Below are 25,049 nucleotides of genomic sequence, written 5' to 3' on the forward strand. Positions count from 1 at the left end.
GATGCAGCTGGGCTGCATCTCTTGATACATTCCAGTGAAATGGAAGGTTGCAAAGCAAGCCTGAGAGCTTCTGAATCCTCTTACTACTGACAATGCACTATCCGTTATGTTAGGGGTATTCCTTACAGGGCCCATGTTTTTAAATTCTCTCTCCATCCCCTGGAGGATTCTGTTCTTTCTATGGTACTGGTACTGCAAACACCTGCGTGTGTGTGTGTGTTTGTGTGTGTGTCTGTGGCTTTCTTGCACTGTTGTGACCTTAACCCTCCCCACCTGGGGAGAGCCTGTAAACCTGTGAGCAATGATTTTATTAACACAACTACTGTAATGAAGAAGGACCCAAACAGATGTATAGTCTTTGTTTTGGCAAGAAAATCCTCAAGCCACATTTGTAGTACTCTTTGTTTCACAAACCTCCCTTCCATCCACTCTGTCCTGACTTTTGTGTGCCTGGTAATGCATTTTGGGTTATATGGAGGTAAGCAATATGTTACTCTGACTTCACTGCTGAATTTAGAGGAGATGGAACTGACTTTGATGTGGGAGCAGAGATGGGACTGCTGAATTATTTCTGCTTGCATCTGTGTCAGTGAGATGTCACCCTCAGAGGTTGTCTGCTAAGCCAGAGCAAAAATCATTTGTACTTTATAACATGTTTGCAATTTTCAGCAAGCCTGTTGTACAAAGAGATTCTCGAAAAACAATTTATTTATTCTGGATGGGGATGGACAAAGAATAACATTTTGCTTAATTTAGTGGGATAGTTATAGTTTTGGGCCAGAAAGAGAAAAAATGTTGGGAACATCTTCACAGAAACCCTTCTTCTCTTTTCCTCCTTGCCTTCCTCTTCTTACCCTGAAAAATCTATGTTAAATAGCATGAATATAGAAATTAAAATGGACAGTAAGTGTACAGTACAGTCAGTGTAAACTATGGGCTATTTGCTGTCATTTCTGTGAGGGTGGCAGGTCATGCTGGGGCTTCACTTGCATCCAGAGCACTGGAACAGGCTGCCCAGAGAGGTTGTGGAGTCTCCTTCTCTGAAGACATTCAAAACCCACCTGGACACATTCCTATGTGATCTGCTCTAGGTGAACCTGCTTTAGCAGGTGGGTTGGACTGGATGATCTCCAGAGGTCCCTTCGAACCCCAACCATTCTGTGATTCTGCGATCTTGGGGACTGCCCGTGGTGAAGGAAAGTGATGCTGTTAGCAGTCAGGATAGTGTTTTCCTGCCCAAACCACAGGGTCATGAGCATTTAACAAGAATTTCATGTTTAACAAGGATTTTGTTAAAATCCTTGACCATTGTCCAGGGCTACACCTTATTTACCTTTGTTTTCTTTCCTGGTTGGGAATCAACTAACTGCTGTTTGCCAACTTTAATGGAGAACCTGAGAGCTGAGATGGGCCAGGGGTGGTTGCCATGAGCTGGGCTGCTCTCTGGCCCTGTGGGGAAGGCAAGTATGCGCCACAGAAGGGCAGATGACACGTGCCTGCCATTTTGTTGTTGAAGTCACACAGTGAAACTCTCATGTGGACCAGTAAATGTTCTTCCAAAGCTGCTCCAGTGCTGTGATGCGGTGGAACAGACTGTGAGTGCTGGGCTTTTTTATTTTAATTCGTCTCTTCCTGAGTTACAACAGTAGGATTTGAAAGCACTTTTCCATTGAAAAATACACAAATGGTAACAGTGGGGTCTAACTTTTAAATCTACATATAAACATCTTCTTAGATCAAGTCACCTCAGGTTCTTATGCTTTTTCTTTCCTTTACTTTTTTTTTAAAGCCAATATAACAAGTCTACATCTGTATCCACCATGGTAGATGTGAAGAACACAAGGTTGCCTGTAAAACACAGGTCCATGTCTCTCAGGTGTACTAAATACCTCTTTTTTAATAGGTGAGCGTATTATAGACTAGAGAATTTATTGTGTCCTGCTTACTACCCATAATTACCTCCACAATAACTTAATTATAACCCCAAGCCCCAGTAATGGTGAATCTGTCCGTCTTTCTTCATAAAGGGAGAAAATAACTGATCTAATTAGGAAGAAGGTCCTTGGTAGACAGGTGATCTGCAGTGTTTATTCAGAAAGCACAGCACTGGTCAGGCTGCCAGCTGGCAGATGTGGCTGCACAAGAGGCAAGTGCCAGACCACGGTTGGCTTCCCCCAGCTCAGTGTGCAGGACTACAGAAACCTGCAAAACAAAATGCCTTATCTATGACCAGCCCCTAAACCTTGGGAATATCTACTCCAGCTTCATGTTTGTTCCATGTACAAGTTGGGAAGGGAGTTGTGTGGAACGCAGTCCGGGTTATCCTGAGATAAGTCCTCCTTGCTGGAGACGCTGGAAGTGCCTCTGACCCTGCATCTAGATGGTCTTACTTTCTGTCAAATGAATTTCAGAGCTTCTGAAATTTCTGCTTTCTTTTCCACACTACTCACTTGGCCTTTCTCACTTTCACAGTTTACTCACCTCATAACTTTTTTGCCAAGATAGCATTTGCTGCCTGACTCTGTCTGGTAACACTTCTCACTGGAGGTTTGGCATCCCTCCTCTCTCACCAGAGAGAAGCCAGATCCCTTCCTTCCTCCCCATGCTCTGGCTTCCCTGTCCCTTCCTCAGTGACCTGCGCTGTCAGTCTCATCTCTTTCAAATGCCTCTGCTCCAGCCTTTTACACCAGAAGACAGATTTTCCTCCACCTCTTTGTGTCACTTAAGCCAAAGCTTTTGCAATAACGCCTGCAGGAGCATTACTGCTATGAAAAGCATCACTTATTGACTTCCAGGTTTTAAGTATTTTTGGGTTGACTAGTAGCATAATTAAAAATGAACAAACAAACAAACAACCCCCCAAAAACCTACAGCAATTCCTGTAATCCCAGTTTTCATGTTAAGCACGAAGTAGGAGCTGGATAATACACTTAATCCAACCTACTAGTGAATAGAGAGAGCTGACACCCTGTCCCTCCTCAGGGTAAAGGTTGTCTGTGAAAGCCTTCATTGTTCTCTCTGCAGCATCCTGCCTGTTACCCTGTTGTAACTGCAATGCAAAAGCAAAGGTAACCACAGCAAAAATGCACTGTATGACCTTCCCCAGCTATGCTGCTGAGCAACATTTTAATTACAAAGGGGAAGTTCTATGATGAAAAAGAGTAATTCCTCTTCACACTATTTCCTCCCTTTTAGTTAACAGCTTTTTTTTCTTTTCTATGCAGTCTGTTTTAATCTCAGTTACAAATAATCCCACTTTCCAAGGTTCTTCAGCCTTAAGAAGTTGCGTGGTTTAAACTTGTGCAGTTTTTAGTGCCCAGTTTTGTCTTAAACTCTAGTGTGCTCATATGCCCTGAGACGCAGTGTGCTTTCCAGAGAGAGTTCAACACTGATACTACAACATTACTGATTTATTTTGTTATTATTCCAAGCCAAACACAGCTATTCTGACTGTGGCCCATTATCTTATGACCTTCACAGGCTTCAGAAAGTTTTTGAACTTTCTGAAAGATATTACCCTCTTAGCCAGCAGCTAAAAAATCCCCCTCAGTCTTCATCATTTGTCTGTGTTTGCCCAGTGGCTCAGGCTTGGCTATTTCATTTCTTGGTGAACACAAAGCCATATTTTTGAGGGTCAAACAATGCCCTTAGATCTCTCTAGAACTGAAATCTCTTATTTAACTTACAGGAGCTCTCAAATATCTAAACACATTCAAGGCAGTAGTGGTGTCCTTCTGATCTCCAAAAAGCAAGAGCAAGCTGGTGAGTCTTGAGACTAACATCTTTCAAGGTATAAGTGATGGCAGGTTGGCTGGTAGTCCTACGGCTGACTACAGCTCAGAGATGGCAAAACACAGGTAAAGGTAAGAGAGACCTTAGCACAATTTCAGAGGAAATATGTGGTCAACATGGAAAAAAGAGCCCACTGATGAGTGTCTGCAGCTGGTGTCCCTGTTCCTTTTCACAATCATGGTGCTGCCTGCCCTGTAACCAAGGGCATGGGCATGTTCAGAAGGCCTGGGGGGAATTTGTAGTACTGGCTCTAAGCTGTAGCTCCAAAGGACATGTAAGGCAAAGGCCTGCTTTCTCTTTTTGATATTCATGGATATTCAGGCTTATCTGAGAGATAACTAAGAAAAATAGGATATAAATAAGAGAATGGGAGCTTAGGTTGAATAATGGAAAAATTTGCAACAAATGTTACATTCCTAAATTTGAATTATTTACAGTCACACTGGACACAACACTGGAAGACATAGCTGAAGAAAGGATGCAAGCAGTCTCTAATTTCTGATCCTGAGATGACAATACCTTTACTGTATATAATAAAATTGTTCTGGCTCTGAACACGTGAAATAAGATAAAATGGGCTTATTTCCTCATAATATGCAAACCTATAAACATATCCAAAGCATGACTGTAGAGAATGGCAAAACCCTGCTGTATGTATACTATCTGGTATAAACTTGCTTTTTATCTTTTGTGTAGCTGAGCAAATCTCACTACATTTTTTTTCAGGGGGAAAACGCTGTGCGACATCTAAACCAACATGTTAAAAGTAGACTCACGGGGTTATATTCACACCTGATTCTTCAAGCCTTGTCCTTGATGCACTGTGATGTTGAGCTAAACATGCGCTTTCTCCAGCCCGATTTCTGCTGCTGCTTCCAGATCTTTTTCTCATGTCGGATGATGCCTTAAGGTCATGTTATCTTCCCCACGGGTTGGATCTAGAGTTTGAGTCAGGAATGCAAATTGAGGTTTTAATCAGTAGCAATTAAAGTAAAAGAAAGGAAGAGCAGCTGCTGGAGTTGTAATAACTTACGTAACATCAGTCTCATCACTTTGCATAGCTTTTCATAGCTTGTGTGTGATTCACCCTGTGACTGTGCTCATTAGGCCATCCCATGAACCATCCCCCAAAGGGGCTGTGAAGTGATACTATTGGGATTTTTGGTCCTGAGCCTTAAGGACAGGAAAAGGCAAGCTGGAGCCTAAGAGCTAAACATGGTAAGAAGCAAATGGGCAGCCTGAGGTACAATCCCTCAGCTTTACTGAGTTGCCTTTTGAGGATGTGCTTCCAGGCTGAGCAGTGGCAAGGGAATGGGCTGGGATTTTTGTATCATGGCTCATGATGGTGTCACTTCATCTCACCTGTGGTTTTGTATGGGCCCAGCAAGGAGGGTTGAACCTTTCTTAATATGTAACATGTTCCTACTCAAAAGATGCTCTCCCACCCGGCTACAAAATGCCATGTAACCTAAACCCTATGTCTGTGCACAATATAATGCAATATTTTATGTAGTTTAATTCTATCTAGTAAGGAAGAGAGGAGAAAAAGCTTTAATATTTAGAAGCAATGACAGTAGGAAAAAGGTAGGAGGATGAAATGGGGAAAGGAATGACTAATTCTCATGCAATGAATTAATGTCTATATTCTGTGGTATCTACTACAATATTATCCATACTAATGAAGAGTTTCCACTAAAACAATTCAGTGAAAGGTGTTTGCACTGGATTGTAGTTAAAATACTATGTCAAGATAGGAGGATCTGGTGTCTGTTCTTGGTTCAACCAAACACTTTTTAGACGCTACCCAGCATGCTTAAATTCAAGGTCTCAGGTCTCTGTAATATTTCCGAAGTCCAAGACTATGGTGAGGATGATCCCAATAACGTTTGAGATCTCCAGTGGTGATATGGCCCGTGGTAAAGTTTCCTGGCAAAGACCAATTAAAGAGGGGTGAAGACAGAGGATGCCGGGTGCTTTGATAGGTCAGCAATACTGGACAAAGAGAGCTGTAACAGATTTTGTAAGTAAAAAGAAATTGTTTGCAGAAGCACTCTGATGTCAAAAGGAGCATTACACAGCTTGCCTTCAGGAACACTCTCCTATTGTAGAAAAGTCTAAGTCTCTGCACCTAGATTTAATTTAGATATGAATTTGCTTTTTTAAAGGAATGGCTAAGGCTTGAAAATACATTTGTTGCATCACAGCAAGTAGGTTCATTAATAATAACAAAGACCAAAGACAGACTTTTTGCATTAGAGAGAATACTTTATTATTTCTCTGACTAACATTGTTTGCTTTCTTTGGATTCCTGCTGAAATGTTTTTGACTGCATACAAGTAGGAGATCAGTTGTACTAAGGTGTGTCATTGTTTCTCATCCCTGTTTATAGCTTTCAGTTGTTGCCCAGTCTGATATTCTTCCTTGTGACTTCTGAACACTGTTTGATTTTAAAGAGACGCTGCCAATAGAAACAACCCCAAAAGTTTGCACCCCATTCTTAGGGACATCTTACTGGGACTTAGATATCTTAAGAAGGGCATTTGAAAATGCTCAAAAAATGCCCAGCATTGGTCTCTTTTTCTTTTCTCTTTTTTGAATAGCTTGTGGGTTTCACAGAACTAAACCAATACAAGGTGTTTCTGGAAGCCCCCTTCCTGACATTTATGCTGCGGATCTTCATTCCTGTGCTGCTCTGTATTTAGGTTTACTCTATGTATATTAATTGTGCCTATTGCTACTTTTTTGGACAGTAAAAGCATACGTGTCCGGGTTTCCTGGTGTTTATTCATTCGTGGCATACACAGTGTTACTTGGGTTAACAAGTCAGAAGAATAAGTTAAGATTTTAATTGTCTGTTTTCTATCATATTTTTTAAAAAATTATAAAAACAATTTCCTTGACATGCAGTGCTGTAAGTTCCCCTCCCCTGTGTTGCTTTTGGATCTGGAGTATTTTGAAAACAAACCTCTTAAAAAAACAATAGTATTTTTAAAACCTCTTACTGGAATGCATTTGATTTGAGTTATTCAAAGCAAATGCGGAGGACTAACAGCCCTATGAAAATGATCTGTGATGGGAAAGCAGGGCTGTTTGCCTACCTCCCCAGGACACGTTCTGTTCTGCACGCACATGTGGAACTTCCCGGGAACCCTGTGAGAACTATGTGCACCCACCAGCAGAATTCACCTTGCCAGTATCCAGAAATATGTTTGGACATAGGGCAATGTCACAATTGGCTGGTTGCAAATTTCTGGCAGGAGCTAGACCTTTGGCCAGGAGTGTTGAAATGAACAGGCTTGATGATCTCCTCTGTGAGGTCCCTGCTCAAAGGACTGTGTGTCCCTTTTTGGGTAGGAGGAGCTGTAATAGCTGCTGTGCCAGGAGCCCAGTGTGGGCGTACAGGACGGGCTCCACTTGTGCAGGAAGGATTGTAAATACATACACCAAAGTCCTGGTTGCCATAAATGTAGCTTAGCTCCCCTGATTTCGGAAGATACCATATCAGCTGATAATCCAATCCACAGAGTTTTATATATGAGTATCCTGTTGGTTTAATGGACAATTTAACTACAGGTTTGTTGAGACAGATCTCGCTTACTAAAGGTATCAGATGGGGTTTTTTAGTGTTTCTTTTCCCTCTCTGAGGATCATATCATGCCTTTAAGTACTCAGGAATTTTTCTTCTCCTGTTACCTATTCCCACATGTGCAGACATAGTCCTTTGGTTATCACGTTGCATGTAATTGCTGTAGGGAGAAGGATGATTTTGAGTAAGAGAATATGAAGCAGGATCAGATGAATTCCTTAAGCAGCACAGAGCCTTATCTCTTCTGTGTGTGTATCTGTTTCTTCAAAAATAAAGGCGAGACTCCACTCCCTTTACTATATATAGATTAGCAACAGAATCTTTTGAAAATACAATTTTCTTAAAATAATCACTAAATCACCAGCAGCTAACTCTTCCACCAGTTAGCAAAGAATGATGGATCTAAGGTCAGCCCGAAGTGTCTGAAATATATTGGTTCTACTTAAAACCCTTTCTGGACACAGTTCTAAGTTCCAACAGCCATGTCAGGGAGGATGAGCGGAACAAGGTACAATAAGACCTATGTAAAATCAGTTTTGTTGCTGTTGCTAATGAAATCTCAAAGAAAAGAGGCTTAAGAACCAGTGAGCACATGTATACAAGCAATACAAAAAATAATAATTTCAACCTGATTGGTGCTTTTATAATGCAGGTGGTGAAACAGCTTCTTGTGAATACTTACAGAATCTGGAGATTCTTATTTAGCATGTGGAAAGAAACAAAAGGGTGAAAAAGTACTATGTCCTGAGCAGTGCACTTGATGATTACCCACTGTACAAAATGATCTTTATGAAACAGTCTGAAAAGAATTTGCTGCCAATCAGCATTACAAACCCCTCTGTGTAAATGCCTGTTAAACCAAATGCAGTCACCTGAAGCTCTGACTAGTGGTTAATGTGGATGAAACTTCACCTCAGATGTCCTGAAGAATCCATCTTTGGTTATTCATATATTGATATAAGCTTCTCAAATTGAAATATACAGTGACAACAAAGTGATTAGGATTAAAAACACAAAACAGTTATCCTCTGGTCACTCAAGTCCTATATAAAACCAGCCCCTTTTTTCTGAGATACTTCCTGGTTGATGATGACAACACCAACCACGTGAAGATAGTTACGTTAATTGATGTGTAATCTCATTTGTCTTCAGTGGTATTATGCTCTGATTCAATCTTTTAGTGAGTTATAAGCTTTTGTGGTCCGGCTGTTGATGAAATCCGCCTTCTTAAAGTCAGCCTTTGGAATGAAAGAAACAGAAGAATTCGTTATCTTCAGTGCCAATTCTGCAAGGGAAGGGTGGGTTCAGAGCTGTCTAAAAGGGTACGGGCAGAGTCCTCCACAATCAGCAGAGACAGAACAGGCATCTCCCAGGAGTGACTCCGTTCAGTCTAAGATATGTGAGATGAATCACTGGAGCTGCTTAACTCTCTCCACTAACTGTTCAGGGAGTTTTTTCTTCTAGCTCAGCTCTACAGGCTCCTAACTCTTAGGTGACTAATGTCAGCTGAGATTAACCCTATCTGAACAAAGGTTACAGGGCAATGCCAAAATGACTCAGGATATTATCAGTCTCATTTGACCAAGTGATTTCTGTTACTTACTAGACTAACTTTTCAAAAATGTCTAGCCGTTAGGTAGCCTGCAGTTTTCAGTGCTGTACTTGATATCTCTAGGGGACATGATTTGCTTAGGAAGAACAAGTATTCAGCGTTTTTTGAAACTCAGATCCAACAAATGTGTCTTACAGGCACACTCAAAGTATCAGTGACTTCAGAAAATTCATGCCATGGGGGATATTGCTGTACAGCAAAGCCAGGAATGTGGTTGCCAAAAACCAGAGACAACAAAACCCAATTAGAGCTTATATGGGTATAGCACCCTTATTCTTGAATGCAGATTTTTGGCTTGTAGGGCAATGTACCCTGCTGAATGTGATGCAGGGCTCTTAAAGGATACTACACTAAGTAACTTTTCGAACAAATTTCAACAAAAAATCTACAAGAAGGAACCAGCTGACTAATAAATGTCAAAGGCTAGAACTTGGAAAAATGGAATAATTTTAGGTTATAGGGAATGCTAGGTGACAGAAATTCTGAACAGCAAAAAAACCAAGGAATGAAAACAGATTGAAATGCAGGTTAAAAGTAGGTAGGCTGAAGTCAATCCACCTTTGTATTCAAAAAGCAGTCATAGAACTTCAAAAGGAGAGAAAAAACTGTTTTGTTTGTTGATTGATTCTGGTCATTTTTTGTTTGATTTTAACTGTGGCTGTAAATGTTTGCCAACACCTTTCCTAGGCTGCCCTACCTTTTTGTCTGAATATAACTAACACCTGGGCTTGCAGACAATATAAACAATAAGGAAAACAAAACTGCTCTGGTTTTAAAGCAGGAAGGTGCTTTGCCCTGCCTTTGCTTTTACTGACACCTTAGGCCCTATGTGTCAGGTTGGTTCAGTCAGTGATGGATGGACTCCTACTGTGCATCACTTCTCACCATCAGAGACTTCTGACAGGCAGCAGCAACGTTTCTCATAAGTTTTACCAGTGGATATAAAAACAGAGAGGAAGAGAATATGAACACAGATGAGAAAAAAATAAGGGCATGCCTTACTCGTTCAGGATTATGTACAAGTAATAGAAACACTAAATTCAGACACCACTTGAAATCCTATCACAGATTGTTTCTTAACAGTGCAGAAGTGCTCAAGGCCCCAAAAGACAAATGACAGTTCTAGGTCTGAAAGGACAGATTACAAGTCTTTGCCCTAACCCAGATCTTACCTTTTTGTAAGCACTGTGGAGATCAGTATGTGACCACAAGGAGTAGAGGAGGACTGAAGCAGCCCTGCTAGCTTTGCTGAACATATTGCTGCAATTTTGTGGAAAGAATAATAAAACGTCTTTAATTTCCCACTTCAGGATCACAGTGCATGTGCAAACTTCAGCAAACGTAACCTCATAGCACATTTTCTGTCTCTCTCTCTCCTCCTAAATGCTGTTTTACTGTATTTTAGGTATTCTAGCATGTTTCAGGCTACATACATAGCTCCCTGCAACATACCTCCCTGTTTCACTCATTCTTCAAAATTAAAGGGAAATGAAGTACTCTACAGCCTTCATGTTCAAGCAGCTATCATGCTGTTTATACGCAGTTTAAAAAACTAACTCTCAGCATAACAAGCATCTGAAAGGATCTTTCCAGCAGGTACAATCTCTGGTTAGTTAGATAGGATTTAAACTATTCAGAGCCTCATGAAGTTTCCTTTATTGAGATGAATTTCCTCTTTCATTTTGTAAATAAGAGAGGAAAGCAAACAGAATAATTATTCATATTCACAAAGAATAAATTATTTTATTTTGAGTGAACACTGGTTGTGATTATATATTAAATAATAATTAAAGGAAATTCAACATGTATTACCTAAAATGACTGTTTATAAATATTTTTCAAGTTCTATCAGCTTTATAAAATGTATCTGCATTTTTCTGCTAAAGATTATCAGGGCTGTGTTACAAATAGAAACTATTTGGGGACAGATACGATCTGATGATCAGTCACTATATATATTAGAATATTGTGCCATCATCTTCTGAGGAACTGTTTAAAATGCGGGAACATGGCAAATTTAGCTGTGGATGGAACAGAAGTTATAAGAGATTTTTCTGTATTTCCCAGTATGTGCAATTCTATTCAAATCACAGTAACTCGTTTAAGCTGTCCTGTACCTTAAGATGCAACGTTTTCAGGTTTCAGATGCAGGTTTTTTTCTCCCCAGGGAAAGGAGGAGGGGGCGGGAAGACTTCTCAATCACCTTACCTGTCATTCATGCTGATGGCAATAATCTTGGGCAGGCCATCAGCACTCAGGAGAAGCCGTGCATTGTGTGAACTGCTCTGTGTCAAATTGTACAGGGTGTAGCAGATGGATGCTGTGGTTTCACAGGCAATATCAGATGCCAGGACAGAACTTGGCAGTATCAAGACCAAATCAGGCAAAACTTCTCTGGCTACAAGTTGGAAGAGAGACAAGCAACTCCATTACTAACAGGTGCAGATTTATCTAGGGGTCCCAGAAGATCTTAGTCCTCTCATTATCACCTACTGGCATGCTGTGTGCTCCCACAACAGAATCATGGTTTCATATCTGCATTACATCCCCGCAATACAGGTTAAGCTGCATCTGTCCTAAATTGGACAGTATCTATTTTGCTTCTTATACATAGCACATTAATACCTCGTCTACTGTACTGAGGACACTATGCATGCTCTAGCAGCAGGCTGCCACTTCCCAAGGAGTCCTGTGTGCCCTATAGGTAACCATGGGTATAGTGGTATACAGCAAACTGGGAGAGGGTGATGGCTGTAAGGGGAACTCAGTGTCCTGAGCCAGTGTGTGTGCTATTTATTTCAGAAGAGCATCATATTCTGAAGTCCATCCCTACTCAAACACCTCATCACTTTGACCATACTGAATGTGACCCCACCAGCCAACCAAACATCAAACAACAGCTTTGGACAGCAGTTGAGTCTGACTGTATGCTGTGAGATCTGTGCTGTATGGACCAGAGCTGATGGAGAAAATTACAGCAGCCAGCAAGAGCTCATAGTCAGCTGCTCCCACCGTAAGAAGTAGCATCAGGCATTTGGAAAGCAAGGAGACTTTTGTATTGTGTGAGGCTATTTTGTCCCTTCTCCCCTCCCTGCCCAGTGTTTCACTTGGATAGAGCACTTTGATTTCTGCGTGGTCTGTTTATTCCTCCAGATGGTGTGTGACAATGTTCATGTGTACAGAGATTAAACTACGCGCAATTGAGAAAAGGGCCTTTAAAGCAGAATGATCCGCCCGCTATGCTAAGTCTCAGTCAAAGCAATTACGTCAGACATGATAGCTCAACTTTTCTTCCATTGGTAAAACAAGGAAGGCAATTTTCAGTAAGTGTATTTGGCAGTATCTTGATAATGTCACTTCAGAACAAATGTTATTTTTTCAAGTAAAAAAAGGAAAATTTCAGCTGCTTTTTAATAATTTTTCTTTTAGAGATGTTTTATATTAAATTTATCTCAATTTAATATCAAGGATTCATTATGATTAATAAATATAGACACTTTGATCTAGGAAACAGCATGCCCTCACAAATGTTTTCCTTTGTCCAAAATTACTTGGAGAATTTGACTTGAATGAACACGTTTTCAGTCAGTCAGAAAGAACACCTTTTCATGGAGAAAAGGTTCACCCCAAATTTCCCCAGTTCTCTACCATGGGTAAAGCAAGAAAATGACTGTGAATGTGGAAGGTGAAGCACCTTTGGAGAAAGTTAATGCTATGCTGTCTTTTCCATATGATTTCATAAACTGTTTTTCCTGATGAAATTACAACTTCTTGGTTTAATTTTTACTCTTTCTGGGGGATTCACCACTTGTAATGTTTAACACCATATGGATTATCCCTTTGAAATCAGTCCATGTTACAATATTTTCATTAATAGGGAATGTTCTCTAAGGATTAAACAGTGCCCAGGAGACTGTTCTGCAGAATTCTGGAGGTTAATCTGTCCCATGAACCAGCAGTATGCCTGTAATTTCCCCTTCTGCCTTTGGTGGGAACACAGAAAAGGACAAAAAATCATGTGAATTCATTTTATCTTGTACATTTAATTGAAATGAGAATACTTAGAATAAAAATGGCTTCTGATGTCAAAATAATTATAACATTTTAGAAATGAGGTCCTCTAAAAAGACTGGGCTATTTTCTCTATGGCATCTTCTAGCTTCCATTCTCAAAAAACTTATGCAGGAAAACTGTATGAGCTGCAAGCTTCTAAAGCTTTGGGTGTAAAAGAAGAAAATACCATCTTCTCTAGAGGAATCAGAGATGTTCTGTGATTTCTCACAAAGGATTATGTAGCTGTGCTAGCACAGAACTCTGCACTCATCCTATTTTAAGCAGAAGAAAAACTCCCTCTCTAAATCTGTGTAGGTTTTACTTCCATTATGTATTTTTTGAAAGTAACATCAATGGAAGTATCCGATGAGGACTATAAAAGTCAGAAAAAGCTTGAGGTTAGAATATTTCTTAGGCAAAACTCTTTATTTGCAATTCTGTATAATGACTGCAAGTATTTGACCTAAAAATCCACTAAACTCACATATCAGGTTTTTTGCACGTTTTTTTTTTTTTTAGAAAAAGAAGGAAAGTTTAAGGTAAAGAGAGTAGAGAACAAAAGCCCAAGAGATGTTAAACCTTCCTCACCTATATCACTTTGCAGAGAGGTGTTGCGAGACAAGTTCCTGAGCAGTGAGACTGCCGTCTTCTTTACTGTCGGGTGACTTACATGCAGCATATTTCGAATATTTGGAAGGCCATTTGCTTTCTGAACAACAGTCTGGGCCACCGCAAACGGCATCTGTTATGAGGCATGTGACAATAGTGTGTCATTACCATGAATGTATAGCTTAATAAAAAAATGCAGCAGGTTCTCTACTTAAATTTAAGTACGTTTAAAATAATTTAAATACAGAGTGACATATGAGCTACAATGGAAAAGGAAGGTGATATAAAAGAATTTTTGAACCCTTTTCCTCCCATGTGCTCTATGGCCAGCTCCTCAGACAAAGTTCATTAGTTTTTTTCACCAGAAAAGTGATCTGCCATTGTGTCAGAGCCTTTCTCTCCCCATGGGACGGATTATGTTCCACAAACCACCTTTTTTTTCTGTGCTTTTAACGTTTATTCATCCCTCATTGTGCAACAAATTAGCAAATTCACATGTAAGATGTATATGGACTGAGAAGAAGCAGTCCCCATATTTGCCAAAAAATGGCTGCACTGCCAGTTATAACTTTCCCTTCAATATTCTTCAATTTCTTGACCACGTCTGTGAGACAGTGACTTGTCAGTGGTTACCTGATCTGTGGCCATGTTGCACTGCAGCTCTAAACTCTAGGCATTCACATTAAGAACAAAATGACAAGAAAAAGAAAAAAGCTGACTTACTGGTCCACTTCCAGCTGTGAGGTTTTGAAGAGCTCCCAGGGATGCTTCCTGGGTGTAGTTTCTGGTGCTCTTTGCTATTAAGGAGAGATATATCCTAATCAGTGTGGAATGCCAGAGAGATTCGACACCTCTGGGATTGCTCTTTTCTTCAGGTATTGGGGTGTCCTGCTGCTTCTAAACATGTAAACAGATCAAGCCTTTAGAAACAGTGACCTGAAATGACTTGATGCATCACAAGCTAAACTAGACATTTTGTAACTCTCTTTGACCAGATTATTTGCAATCATTATCAAGTTGTGAACTCAAATGACAACATGTAAAATTTCAGTATTTAATAATACTGGCCACTCCATCCAAAGAGAGGAGACAGGTGTTGAGGAAACTGCTTCTCATCTCTCAGCAATTGACACTGGGGGCTGAGGCCAAGGAGAAACAGAAAAGGCCAGCTAGAGTTGTACTGTGGATAGAGCAGAAGGCAGAAGACACTCCAGCAAAACTAATAGATGGGGAATCTATCCTTTTCTTTTGCTTCCCCCTGCCCCGATACCTGTTTTCTCTCCAACAATTCCCCGTTGCCAGATTATTTGTGATATGTATCACATGGCATCAAAAGAGGAGGTTGTGAAACAGTTCAAAAGCCAGGAAATCATGGAAGTGACCAGTCACCTAAAGCTGGTTTCACTGGTGAAACCATGACAATGCCTGCTCATTAGTAAGGCACTTGCACAATTGCTGTATGTGGTACAGATACCAATTACATCCACCAGCGGGGATGAAACTGAGTGGCTAAAGACTGTTCCTTAGCTGAAGACTGTTCCTTAGCTAAAGAAATAGTGAATTGCTATGTCATTTTCACCATCAGCAGCTGAACAAGATAATGGGTTTTAGTAAAGACTACCGATAAATTTGCATGTTTGGGGCAAGTAAGCATCACACTACCAAATACATCAATAACAGATTGTTAAGTAGATTACAGCCTTATTCTCCAGAAGTTGTTACAACTGATTAATAAAATGAGATGCAAATAAACAGATGCTTTACCTCTTTTACTTTTCTGCTCCGTGTTCCAAAACAGCCCGGTGTTTTATCATTGCTAGAAATATTTCTTCTTTGCATATATATGGTCCGGGCATAGCTCTCAGGGAGTTCTATCTCTAGCTGGTAGGAAAGATTGTGAAGAATGCACACACAGTTCTCTGTGGCCTAAAATAACAAATGAATAAAAATCTTAAAAGCTTTGGCACATGTTGAAGGGACATGTATAGACATGGGAAAAGCTTTCATTTGTGGATCTTCAGCAACTAACTGCAGGGCTCACAGAAAAACTAGTCTTTGTGCCGGTGATTCACAAGACTGAATTTACACTGATAAATTAAACATGCCCTGGGATGTTCCTGAGCACTGAGGCCAGCTGGCACACAGGGCTTGCATTCAGAGTGGGGTGCATGCCTGTCGAAAATGGTCTTGGGACATTATAATTCCTGAATTGTGCCTGGGAATTGTTTGGGCGAGTGCTATTTGGCACAGACCAGAAAGTGTGCAAAGGAATGTTTAAGAGCTTAAGAGAAAAGCTGATCACGTACACACCTCACTGTAGCATCAGCAAAAGGGAAGGTTTGTATCTTTCCTAAGGAGGAAGCAGTTTTCTGTGGTAGAATGCTTTTTTAAATTTGATGTGCCATTCTGGGCATGGCTAAGGTCAGGTCTACAATTTCTGAGTAATGAGTCTAGTGGCAAACAGCTTTATTAGCAGTTCCTCCTTTGTTGAAAGTAAAAAAACAATGAGTGGTTTTAAGACAAAATGCAGCAGGGAGCTATTGGCACAAGTGTAATGTGCTGGATTCTCCCTGAAGCTAATGGCACTGAATACAGGGAGATGGAGAAGCTCAACTAACTAATCCTAGAACAGAGCTATAAATGTGCCGTAATTACCATTACACAGCACAAGTTATAGCAGGCACACTAGAAATGCCTCACAGACTACAGCTAACCTTCTCATAAGTGACAGCTGGTCTTCTCACCCAACTTCATCCAGCTAAAAGGCAAGCACCTAGTCTGAGCAATGTTCATGGTTTATTTGCAGTGGGAGGAAGAGAGTGAGAGAAACTGGCTTCTGGAGGTGTCCATGTCCTTGTAGCTACTGGCTTAGGCAGAAGGTATAACTTAGGAAAAGCAATCTCATTCTAAATGATGCAAGCTTCTTAACTATGTTGTGACCCAAAGAAATGTAGGTTCTTCATTTTCTAAGGGGTATATAGCACTAAATATACAGGAAAGTAACCAGATTTATTTTTTTAAGCTTCTAGCTGGCTAGCTCCCTGAGACAACTATAAAGGTAATATCTGACTCTTCAGGTGTTTCAGTATCTCTGAAAGCTGTGACTTCATGTCACATTTAAAAACAAAATAAAACAAAAAAATGACAGAAGTTTCTAGCTCTTTCCGCTGATTCTGAAAATATTTTCCCAATGCCAAGGTATGTTATTCTTTTGGACTGCAGCATAAGAAAAAACAGTTCTGAAAGCTTCTTACTGGACTTTCGTCTTTAGTGACAGTTCTAAAAGCCCTGGAAATAAGTTTGGCAGTTACATCACAGCTGTTCCCGAACATTGGTTTCTAAACAAAAAAATATTCTCCTAGCAATTTCCCCTAGGAAAAGACTTTTCGTCTCAAAGAATACCTTGTCATTAGGCTCGTGGTCTGCAATAGTTCCTTGAATATAATACACAAGAGAATCAATCAAGCCATTGCATTCTCTCATCTTTTTCCTTCCTTCTGGGCCGGCAGAGCTCATGTTTCTGTACAGGGAGGAATATGTTGATCAGAAGAGATTTAGTCAAAGATATTTCCTTGTGCTCCTCTGACAAACTTCTCCAGCTACATATTAAAGATACTGAAGTTAAAGTTTACTGCTTCCTTTCTTTAGAGCTGTAAGATAATCTGAGCCTCTGCTAGGCAAAACTTTCACTTCAGTGCACTCCCATACAAACATACTTCAGAAAAACAAACTGTTGTGGCTGGATGAATAAAGTAGGACTTGACTCGTATCTTCATCTCAAAGCTGAATTAATCCTTTTTAAACAGTCAAACAAACTGGACTTGTTTTTCCATTATTCCATTTGTCAATATATTTTTAGCCTATGGAACAGTAGCTATGTCAAAATATCAGAGGAAAGACACCTGTAAAAATTTCCACGCACACAATCATCCTTTAGCATTTACCTACACCAAACCAGTTCTTGATCCAGGATGACGCATCAACAGACATATGTTCAGAGAGTTTTAGCAACTTTTGTACATTAATAGGTAAAGATCACCGAAGTCAGTTATGGTGCCAAATTGATATGATAACTAATATGCTCATGGAAATGCTTGGAGGGATGTGAGCGGGCAGGGGCGACACAAATGCAGCCGAGCCAGCAGGACAGAGCAGCTGCCTGGCCCCACTGCTGCATGAAGGGCTGATGTGATGGATCACGACATGGCAGGACAAGGAAGAGGAAAAAATACACCGTGCTCAGCCGATTCCCAGCTTCCCAGAGAAACTAATGTCATCGAAGCAGAAAAAAGCTGAAGCCACCAGAAGCTGTTCAGTCAGAGCAGAAAATGCCAGATGTCTTCTGCAGAAGCCTTCTGCTGTCCTACCACAGCGGTTCAGACACTGCTCCACATGCTTTCTGCTTCCTCCAGACCCAAGGGAAGCCACTGTTTGCCTGGGTTTCAGGTAATATTTTATGTGTTTTGTGGTAACCCAAGTACAACTTGAAGATGAATTATAAAAACCAAACACAAAATTGTTGCTTGAAGTTTGGCTCTAAATAAGCTACTGATTTCCAGAGAAGTAACAACACTTACAATTTTCGGGTATAATTATTTTTACAACTGAACAAACTCTGAATTATGGAATGCTGGCATTACAAACCTAGGCCTCATTATTTTGGACTCCCACAGCTCTGCTGGCTAAAAGGCTGCATGCAGTATCACATTCCAGCTTTTTTGTTTGAAATATTAAATATAACCCAATCTTAACATTCATCACAAACACAGAGGGACATGTTCCTTTAGATAATTTCAGAGTGTTTATTTTGCATGCTTACTTTACCCACTGGAAATTACAATGGTTTAAAATTTTATTACTGACAAAGCCAGTAAAGTACAGCTTTAAACTTTCCTATGGCTTATGATTGTAAAATGAATGTAGTGGTTTATATACTGTCAATGCAGTTTTTCTGTTTCTTTCTCCCAGGAAGAAAATATTCAGATTAAATACTAATGCATTGTAATTATAGTTTTACTTTCGGCCATGCTGTTTACAATATCCCCATTTATGAGCTCATTTATTCTCTCATGGAATTATATATCACAGAATCAATATTCATATTCTTCAATATGGCCATTGCTTTGGAATTTAATTTTACCTATATATGTCACATTCGAGGCGTGCCCCCTTTTCATATGTTTTTGGTTATGCTGACAGAACTGTACATGTTACAGATAAGTGTGGAATTTCCCTCACCAAAGACACTTCAGCTGATTCAGTATTTCACTTCATCACAGTACATTATTCTAAAAATCCCTGAACTTCTGACAGCTATGACCATGCTGAATGGCTGTGCAAGGCGAGGCCATCACCTGGTCTTGCTGTCTAGAATGATATGATGTGACACGTAGCTTTATAGCTCCGGTGGCAGAGAAAAGCCTGAATCAGAGGCACTGGCCTGTTCTGCAAAGGAAATGAATTACTAAACTCTGTTTCATTAGGAAGCTGATGCTCAACTGCTCATCCAGACAGAGATATCAGTGTGTGCCTGTGTGCATCTGTACACATATGGCTACTCCATTCTCCACTTTTCCCTGTTTCTTTGTCACCACAATATGGATGGGGAAGGGAAGAGCTCCTGCTCTCCCATTTGCCCAATTATGGTCATAACCATGTTACTCTGAGTAAGGTTTGAGCTGGTTTCAAAGCAGAGAAGAACATTTCAGGCAAAAGCTTACTTGACAGTTTATTTGCTAATTAAAGCTTGAGAAATTCCAAGAAATAAAAATATTCTTAGACCAGGAAAAAATAAATGTTTCTGCGATGTTTCACAGAAATGTAATTTAAAAAAATAAATAAATATTGATTTTGAAACAATGGTAATATTTTGCTTAGAAAATTGTAAAACTGACTTCATCTTGGCTTCCTATAATTTGAGGTTTCTGACAACTGGAATGCCTTGCTCTGAGCTCAGGAGTTGGACTCTTGCAGTGGAGCTCCTGGAGCCCTTGAAACACCCAGTGCTTGGGCAATTAACATGGTTGGGCTGGCCCAGTACTGTGGCTTGTGGCAACTCCATGGTGAGACTTCAGGGCTACCTAGAAATCTTCAAATCTGCTGTGCAAGTTTGTTGTACTGCCATTTCGTCACAAGTACACTGAGACAAATACATTTGTGGAAAAAAGGATCAGCTGGAGTCAAGAGTCTTCTCATAGAAAAACTCTTCTATTACACAGTTCCTGATATTTCAGCCCTGTGTTGGTATTGAGTGGCTGGGAGAATACAGCACAGGGAGAATGCAGCCTGAGGGAGATTGCTGCTTGTAGGGATGCGCTCCTTTGAATGACTCAGAACTTACATTTTGGGCTCATCTAACTATTAAAAATTTCTGGCTTTTGGCATGCTTAAATATACTTATCTCGGTGATATGCCCAAACTGTGCCCCATTCTAATGTGGCTGCATTGTATCTAGTTATGTGCCTCATCTATCTCCTCCTGTATTTACTGCTTCTGTTTTCTCTTGCACACACACATGGTATAACTATATCTGTAACCAAAATAGCCATTTGCCCGTATTTCTGTGGCATTTGTGGAGGATGAGCTAATTCCCTCTTGGGAAATATCATTTTGATCCAGAGATATGAGGTAAATACAAAGAAGTACAACATATTAAAATCAAGGGTGATTTTGAAAGAAACAGAATGATAATGTATGTTCAGTTAGATTGCAAATGGCATCAAATGAAAGGGATACTCCCTTGAAGCCTGCACGGAATCACACACTGGCTGAGTATGTTGGAAAGGGTTTTTGCACTGCTGTGAATGATCCACACAACTGTTAAGAAGAGCGTTTTTACTCCTGGGACTCATTCTGCTAAAACTGGTAATTGGAATGTAACTCAATTATGTGATAACAATTTCCTGAAGTAGTTCTGGAAATTCCATTCCCTTCATGACTCACACAGTTCAAAATGCAACAGGGAGGGAAAAAAATCCAGGGATCTACTTAGTGACTACAGGCACCAGGCTGCAAGCTCCTTGCTGGAAATAACAATTCCTTTCAGGAATTGGGGGAGCAGATAAACTGAAGAGGAGGCAAGAGAAGATAAGAGTGGATAGAAATAAAGGAATGGCAATGCTATGCAAGAGGCCTTGGTTCAAAGACTTGCTATCAGTCATTTGTTTTATGTTCTCTCTTAGAAGTTTCCATTATGAAATTGAGCTGCCATCACACTTTTCAACACACAGTGAGAGATTTGGCTTCGCTTCTCTCCAGAGCAAAAAGAAGTAGATGTTTACACAGCCTCCTGGTCTGACGTGCTAGTTGTGGGTCACTGTGTAGTTCACAAAGACGTTAAAAGGGAGCTGGGACAGATGGAGGGTGAAAAATAATAAAGAAAGAGGAAACATTACTTCCATTTTACTGGCTGGGGAACCAGGAACAGAGAGGTTGGCTGACTTTCTGGAGGCAGTTGTCTAGAAAGGTTTGAAGAATTAGGATGCATAGGACTATAGGATGCTCCAGTTGCAGAGCAGTTAAAAGGGAGGACTCGCTAATGAAACACAGCAGTTGCAATTGCTAGATCCATCACTTAAATGAAATATTTTGCAGGAGGAAATGTGATCACTAAACATAGATTTTGGAATGTTAAACATTGCAGAACTTTTGGGAACAGGTATTTCAAGCTAAAAATGGAACGAGATCATTATCAGCTTTCAAGGTATAATAAATACATCCAGCCTTCTACTAAGTCTTTCCTTTTATCAGAGGAAGAATCATGCCAGAAATCCACTTACATATATATATAATATTCAAAACCATATGTTCTGTATGCTGTTGGCATCTTACCCTTTCAGACTCAAAAAAGGAGTATGGAGGAGGAGACTAAGTGTCTTAAAGACTTCTACACACTTGTATTGGAACTGGTGACAGAACTATTATGTGTAGGACTTTCAGGCTAAGAAAAAGTGACTTTATCTTTAAAACTCAACAAGACTTGTCTGCAAAAGCCTGCAATACTCCTCTAGGTAGTTTAATATACAAATTTTTTACTTCTTCAGCTTGTTGTCAGTCAACGAGCGAAGTCTTTTGATTTGGCTTATTCTGCCTGTTAAGGGCACAGTGCTTTTCATCATATTCCAGGACTAAATTATACCCTTACTTATTCTAACTGCTAATGCAGAATTGGGGTGTACACACCTTCTTTTAATTATATTTTGTGGTTAATGATTTCCATAAAACTGTGACAAATTACAGACCTAGAGAATGGGATTAAGAAATCCTTCTAATGTCAAACTTCCTTATCAGTGACTACATACACTGACACAGGTAGATGAAATTCAGGACTCCACAATCCTTGTTGCAATAACTGGTTTGCAGAATAGAGAATGGTCCAGTCATTCACTCATTCCAGTGTTGTTTTCTGCAATAACATCTGCTAGATGCAGATTCACTTCTCCTGAAATTCTGTCAGAGGATGAAGAGAGCTTTAATTTACTAGTTGGTAACTGTGTCGCACTGTACAAATGCCCATGTCAGATGTTAGTGTTAGATTTGTACTGTGGGTGTCCCTGTCAGTTAATAGGTGCATGTAAATTTTTGAAAACAAGTTTTGGCATTCTCCTATAACTAAGTACAGTACTATGCATAAAGTATTGCACTTCAAAGAACTATTTTTACCCTGGAATAGAAGCTGCAGGCTGTAGACTTTATCAACATACATAACAAACATGTTAGTATTACAAAAGGGAAGACTAATTATAGATTTATATTGTGGCAAATATATATGCTCTTTAAACATCTTCATTAGTAACATCATTCCCTCAGTGCACAGTTTTTTATTTTGTGGTATGCTCTTCTTTTACTTTTCAGCACTTCTTTGTGCAGAGAGATTTTTTAGAAATTTATACATAAGGAAGCAATACTTTTAGTGACCTAGCTTGGGAGGTGCATTAGTTTACAATAAAGAGATGCAAACCAATTATTCTTCAAAAATTCAGATATTTGGTCTGTACAAATATGGTAAGCCTCATTAAAAACTCTTGTCTTCTAGAAAGTATGTTGGCTGGCAATCTTGCAGATCAGCTTTAGCTGTGAATCACAGAATCACAGAATGTTAGGGATTGGAAGGGACCTCAAAAGATCATCTAGTCCAATCTCCCTGCCGGAGCAGGAACACCTGGATGAGGTTACAAAGGAATGTGTCCAGGTGGGTTTTGAATGTCTCCAGAGAAGGAGACTCCACAACCTCCCTGGGAAGCCTGTTCCAGAGCTCTGTCACCCTCACTGTGAAGAAGTTACTTCTCATATTTAAGTGGAACCTCCTGTGTTCCTGTTTGTACCCATTGCTCCTTGTCCTGTCATTGGTTGTCACCGCGAAGAGCCTGGCTCCATCCTTGTGACACTCACCCTTTATATATTTATAAACATTAATGAGGTCATCCCTCAGTCTCCTCCAGGCTAAAGAGCCCCAGCTCCCTCAGCCTTTCCTCACAAGGGGGATGCTCCACTGCCTTCATCATCTTTGTGGCTCTGTGCTGGACTCTCTCAAGCAGCTCCCTGTCCTTCTGGAACTGAGGGGCCCAGAATGGGACACAATATTCCAGGTGTGGTCTCACCAGGGCAGAGTAGAGGGAAAGGAGAACCTCTCTCGACCTACTAACCACACCTCTTCTAGTACACCTCAGGATGCCATTGGCCTTCCTGGCCACAAGGGCACAGTGCTGGCTCATGGTCATCCTGCTGTCCACCAGGAGCCCCAGGTCCCTTTCCCCTACACTGCTCTCCAACAGGTCGTTCCACAACGTATACTGGAACCTGGGGTTGTTCCTACCCAGATGTAAGACTCTACACTTTCCCTTGTTATATTTCATTAAATTTTTCCCTGATCAACTCTCAAGCCTGTCCAGGTCTCGCTGGATGGCAGCACAGCCTTCTGGCATGTCAGGCACTCCTCCCAGTTTGGTGTCACCAGCAAACTTGCTGACAGTGCACTCTATTCCCTCATCCAAGTCGTTGATGAATATATTGAATAGTACTGGTCCCAGTACCGACCCTTGAGGGACTCCACTAGATACAGGCCTCCAACTAGACTCTGTCCTATTGACCACAACTCTCTGGCTTCTTTCCTTCATCCAGTTCACAGTCCACCTCATTACCAGATTGTCCAGACCCTTGTTCTCCTCTTAGTTATAATTTTTAGTGCTCAAGCTCTTAAACATTGAGAAGGACTAGAATATGGACATCATATTTTTACAATAGGTAATATATCCTTGGACATCTCAATAAGGGCAGTTTAAGAGACTTTTCATTGAGGCTGTAGAGTCAGCTGCAGCTCTGGAGCAGCCTCGCTCTCTGACTTTCTGTACAGAGTGAGGTATGTTCAGAATCTACTGTTATTTAAATTAAAACAATTCGGCTACTGCCACTCTTTATTTGTCTCATACCAAGTTGTGTCAAGTTGCAGTGACAAGTTCAGAAAGAGCAATACCATGCTAAAATGGAGAATGATTCTATGTTCCCACTGGCTGGCTCATTGGGAAGAGATGGTTCCAGAGTCCAAATGCAGGAGAGGAGCAGAGCGGCACAGCTAACAGCCAAACTGTTTTTTGTACAAATGCGGCTTGGACTAATTAGTATGAAAAAGGACAAACTGCTTCATTTCATAGACAACACCACTAGCATTAGCTAGAGAGATTTTATTATGGGTCATTAATGTTTCTCTCTACTTTCTTTTGAGCCATCAGAGTAAATGAAAGTTAATTACTACTTACAGATGAAGTTAAATAGTAGTTAGTGGGCTGACAGGAATTCCTGCAGAAAGAGGTGCTTTATTGTTGAGTATTTTGTATAGCTAACAATTCTTTAATCCTCTGAAACCACCCATGACTCAGATACAGTGCTGTTTACACAGTAAATATTCATGCAATACAGATACAACTACTCAAGGACGTTAGCAAAACAGATACATGCAAGGCAAAACTGGGCAGCTTCCCTGTCTCTAAATTTCAAACTTAATTCCTTGTACTTTGTAAAGAAGAGTTTCAAACTCAGGCCATGCTTTTCCACTCATACTTTACCCATTAATTATTTCAAACTATGTCCTTTCATACATTTTAAAATGTGAAAACAAAAGACATGTAACTCTAATACTCATATTTTTATTTATTTAACATGCAATGACTCTGAACTCAAAAGCACAAATGGCCACAGTTTTATGGTCTGTTATTTTTAGAGGTGCTTTCTTTAAAGCTGTGATTTTTATACTTCAGTCATTTAGGGGTGTGTTTACTGAGGCCTTTGGTGTTTCTTTGTAGTAGTTGCTACTGTGTTGATGAGACTACTAACTGATTGCAGCAGTAAATACACAACTGTAAATCTATTCATTCACCCCATGGCTGCAGCCTGGGCTCAGTG

The 25,049-nt window shown here is 40.2% G+C and overlaps 1 protein-coding gene across 1 annotated transcript in view; it reads right to left on the bottom strand.

Annotated features, from left to right (window-relative positions):
• Positions 1-8,547: 8,547 nt before the first annotated feature.
• PKP2 (plakophilin 2) overlaps positions 8,548-25,049 on the bottom strand; it is a gene marked incomplete at both ends in the record, with an annotated part of 42,296 nt that continues 25,794 nt past the window's right edge. Inside the window, 7 exons of the mRNA XM_080360069.1 lie at positions 8,548-8,616; positions 10,163-10,250; positions 11,199-11,388; positions 13,632-13,785; positions 14,376-14,549; positions 15,417-15,578; positions 17,055-17,172. Of these exons, the coding sequence (XP_080216195.1) occupies positions 8,548-8,616; positions 10,163-10,250; positions 11,199-11,388; positions 13,632-13,785; positions 14,376-14,549; positions 15,417-15,578; positions 17,055-17,172 (955 nt within the window). The remainder of the gene's footprint in view (positions 8,617-10,162; positions 10,251-11,198; positions 11,389-13,631; positions 13,786-14,375; positions 14,550-15,416; positions 15,579-17,054; positions 17,173-25,049) is intronic.

The sequence above is a fragment of the Nesoenas mayeri genome (assembly GCF_963082525.1).
Source record: "Nesoenas mayeri genome assembly, chromosome: 1".
NCBI lineage: Eukaryota > Metazoa > Chordata > Aves > Columbiformes > Columbidae > Nesoenas > Nesoenas mayeri.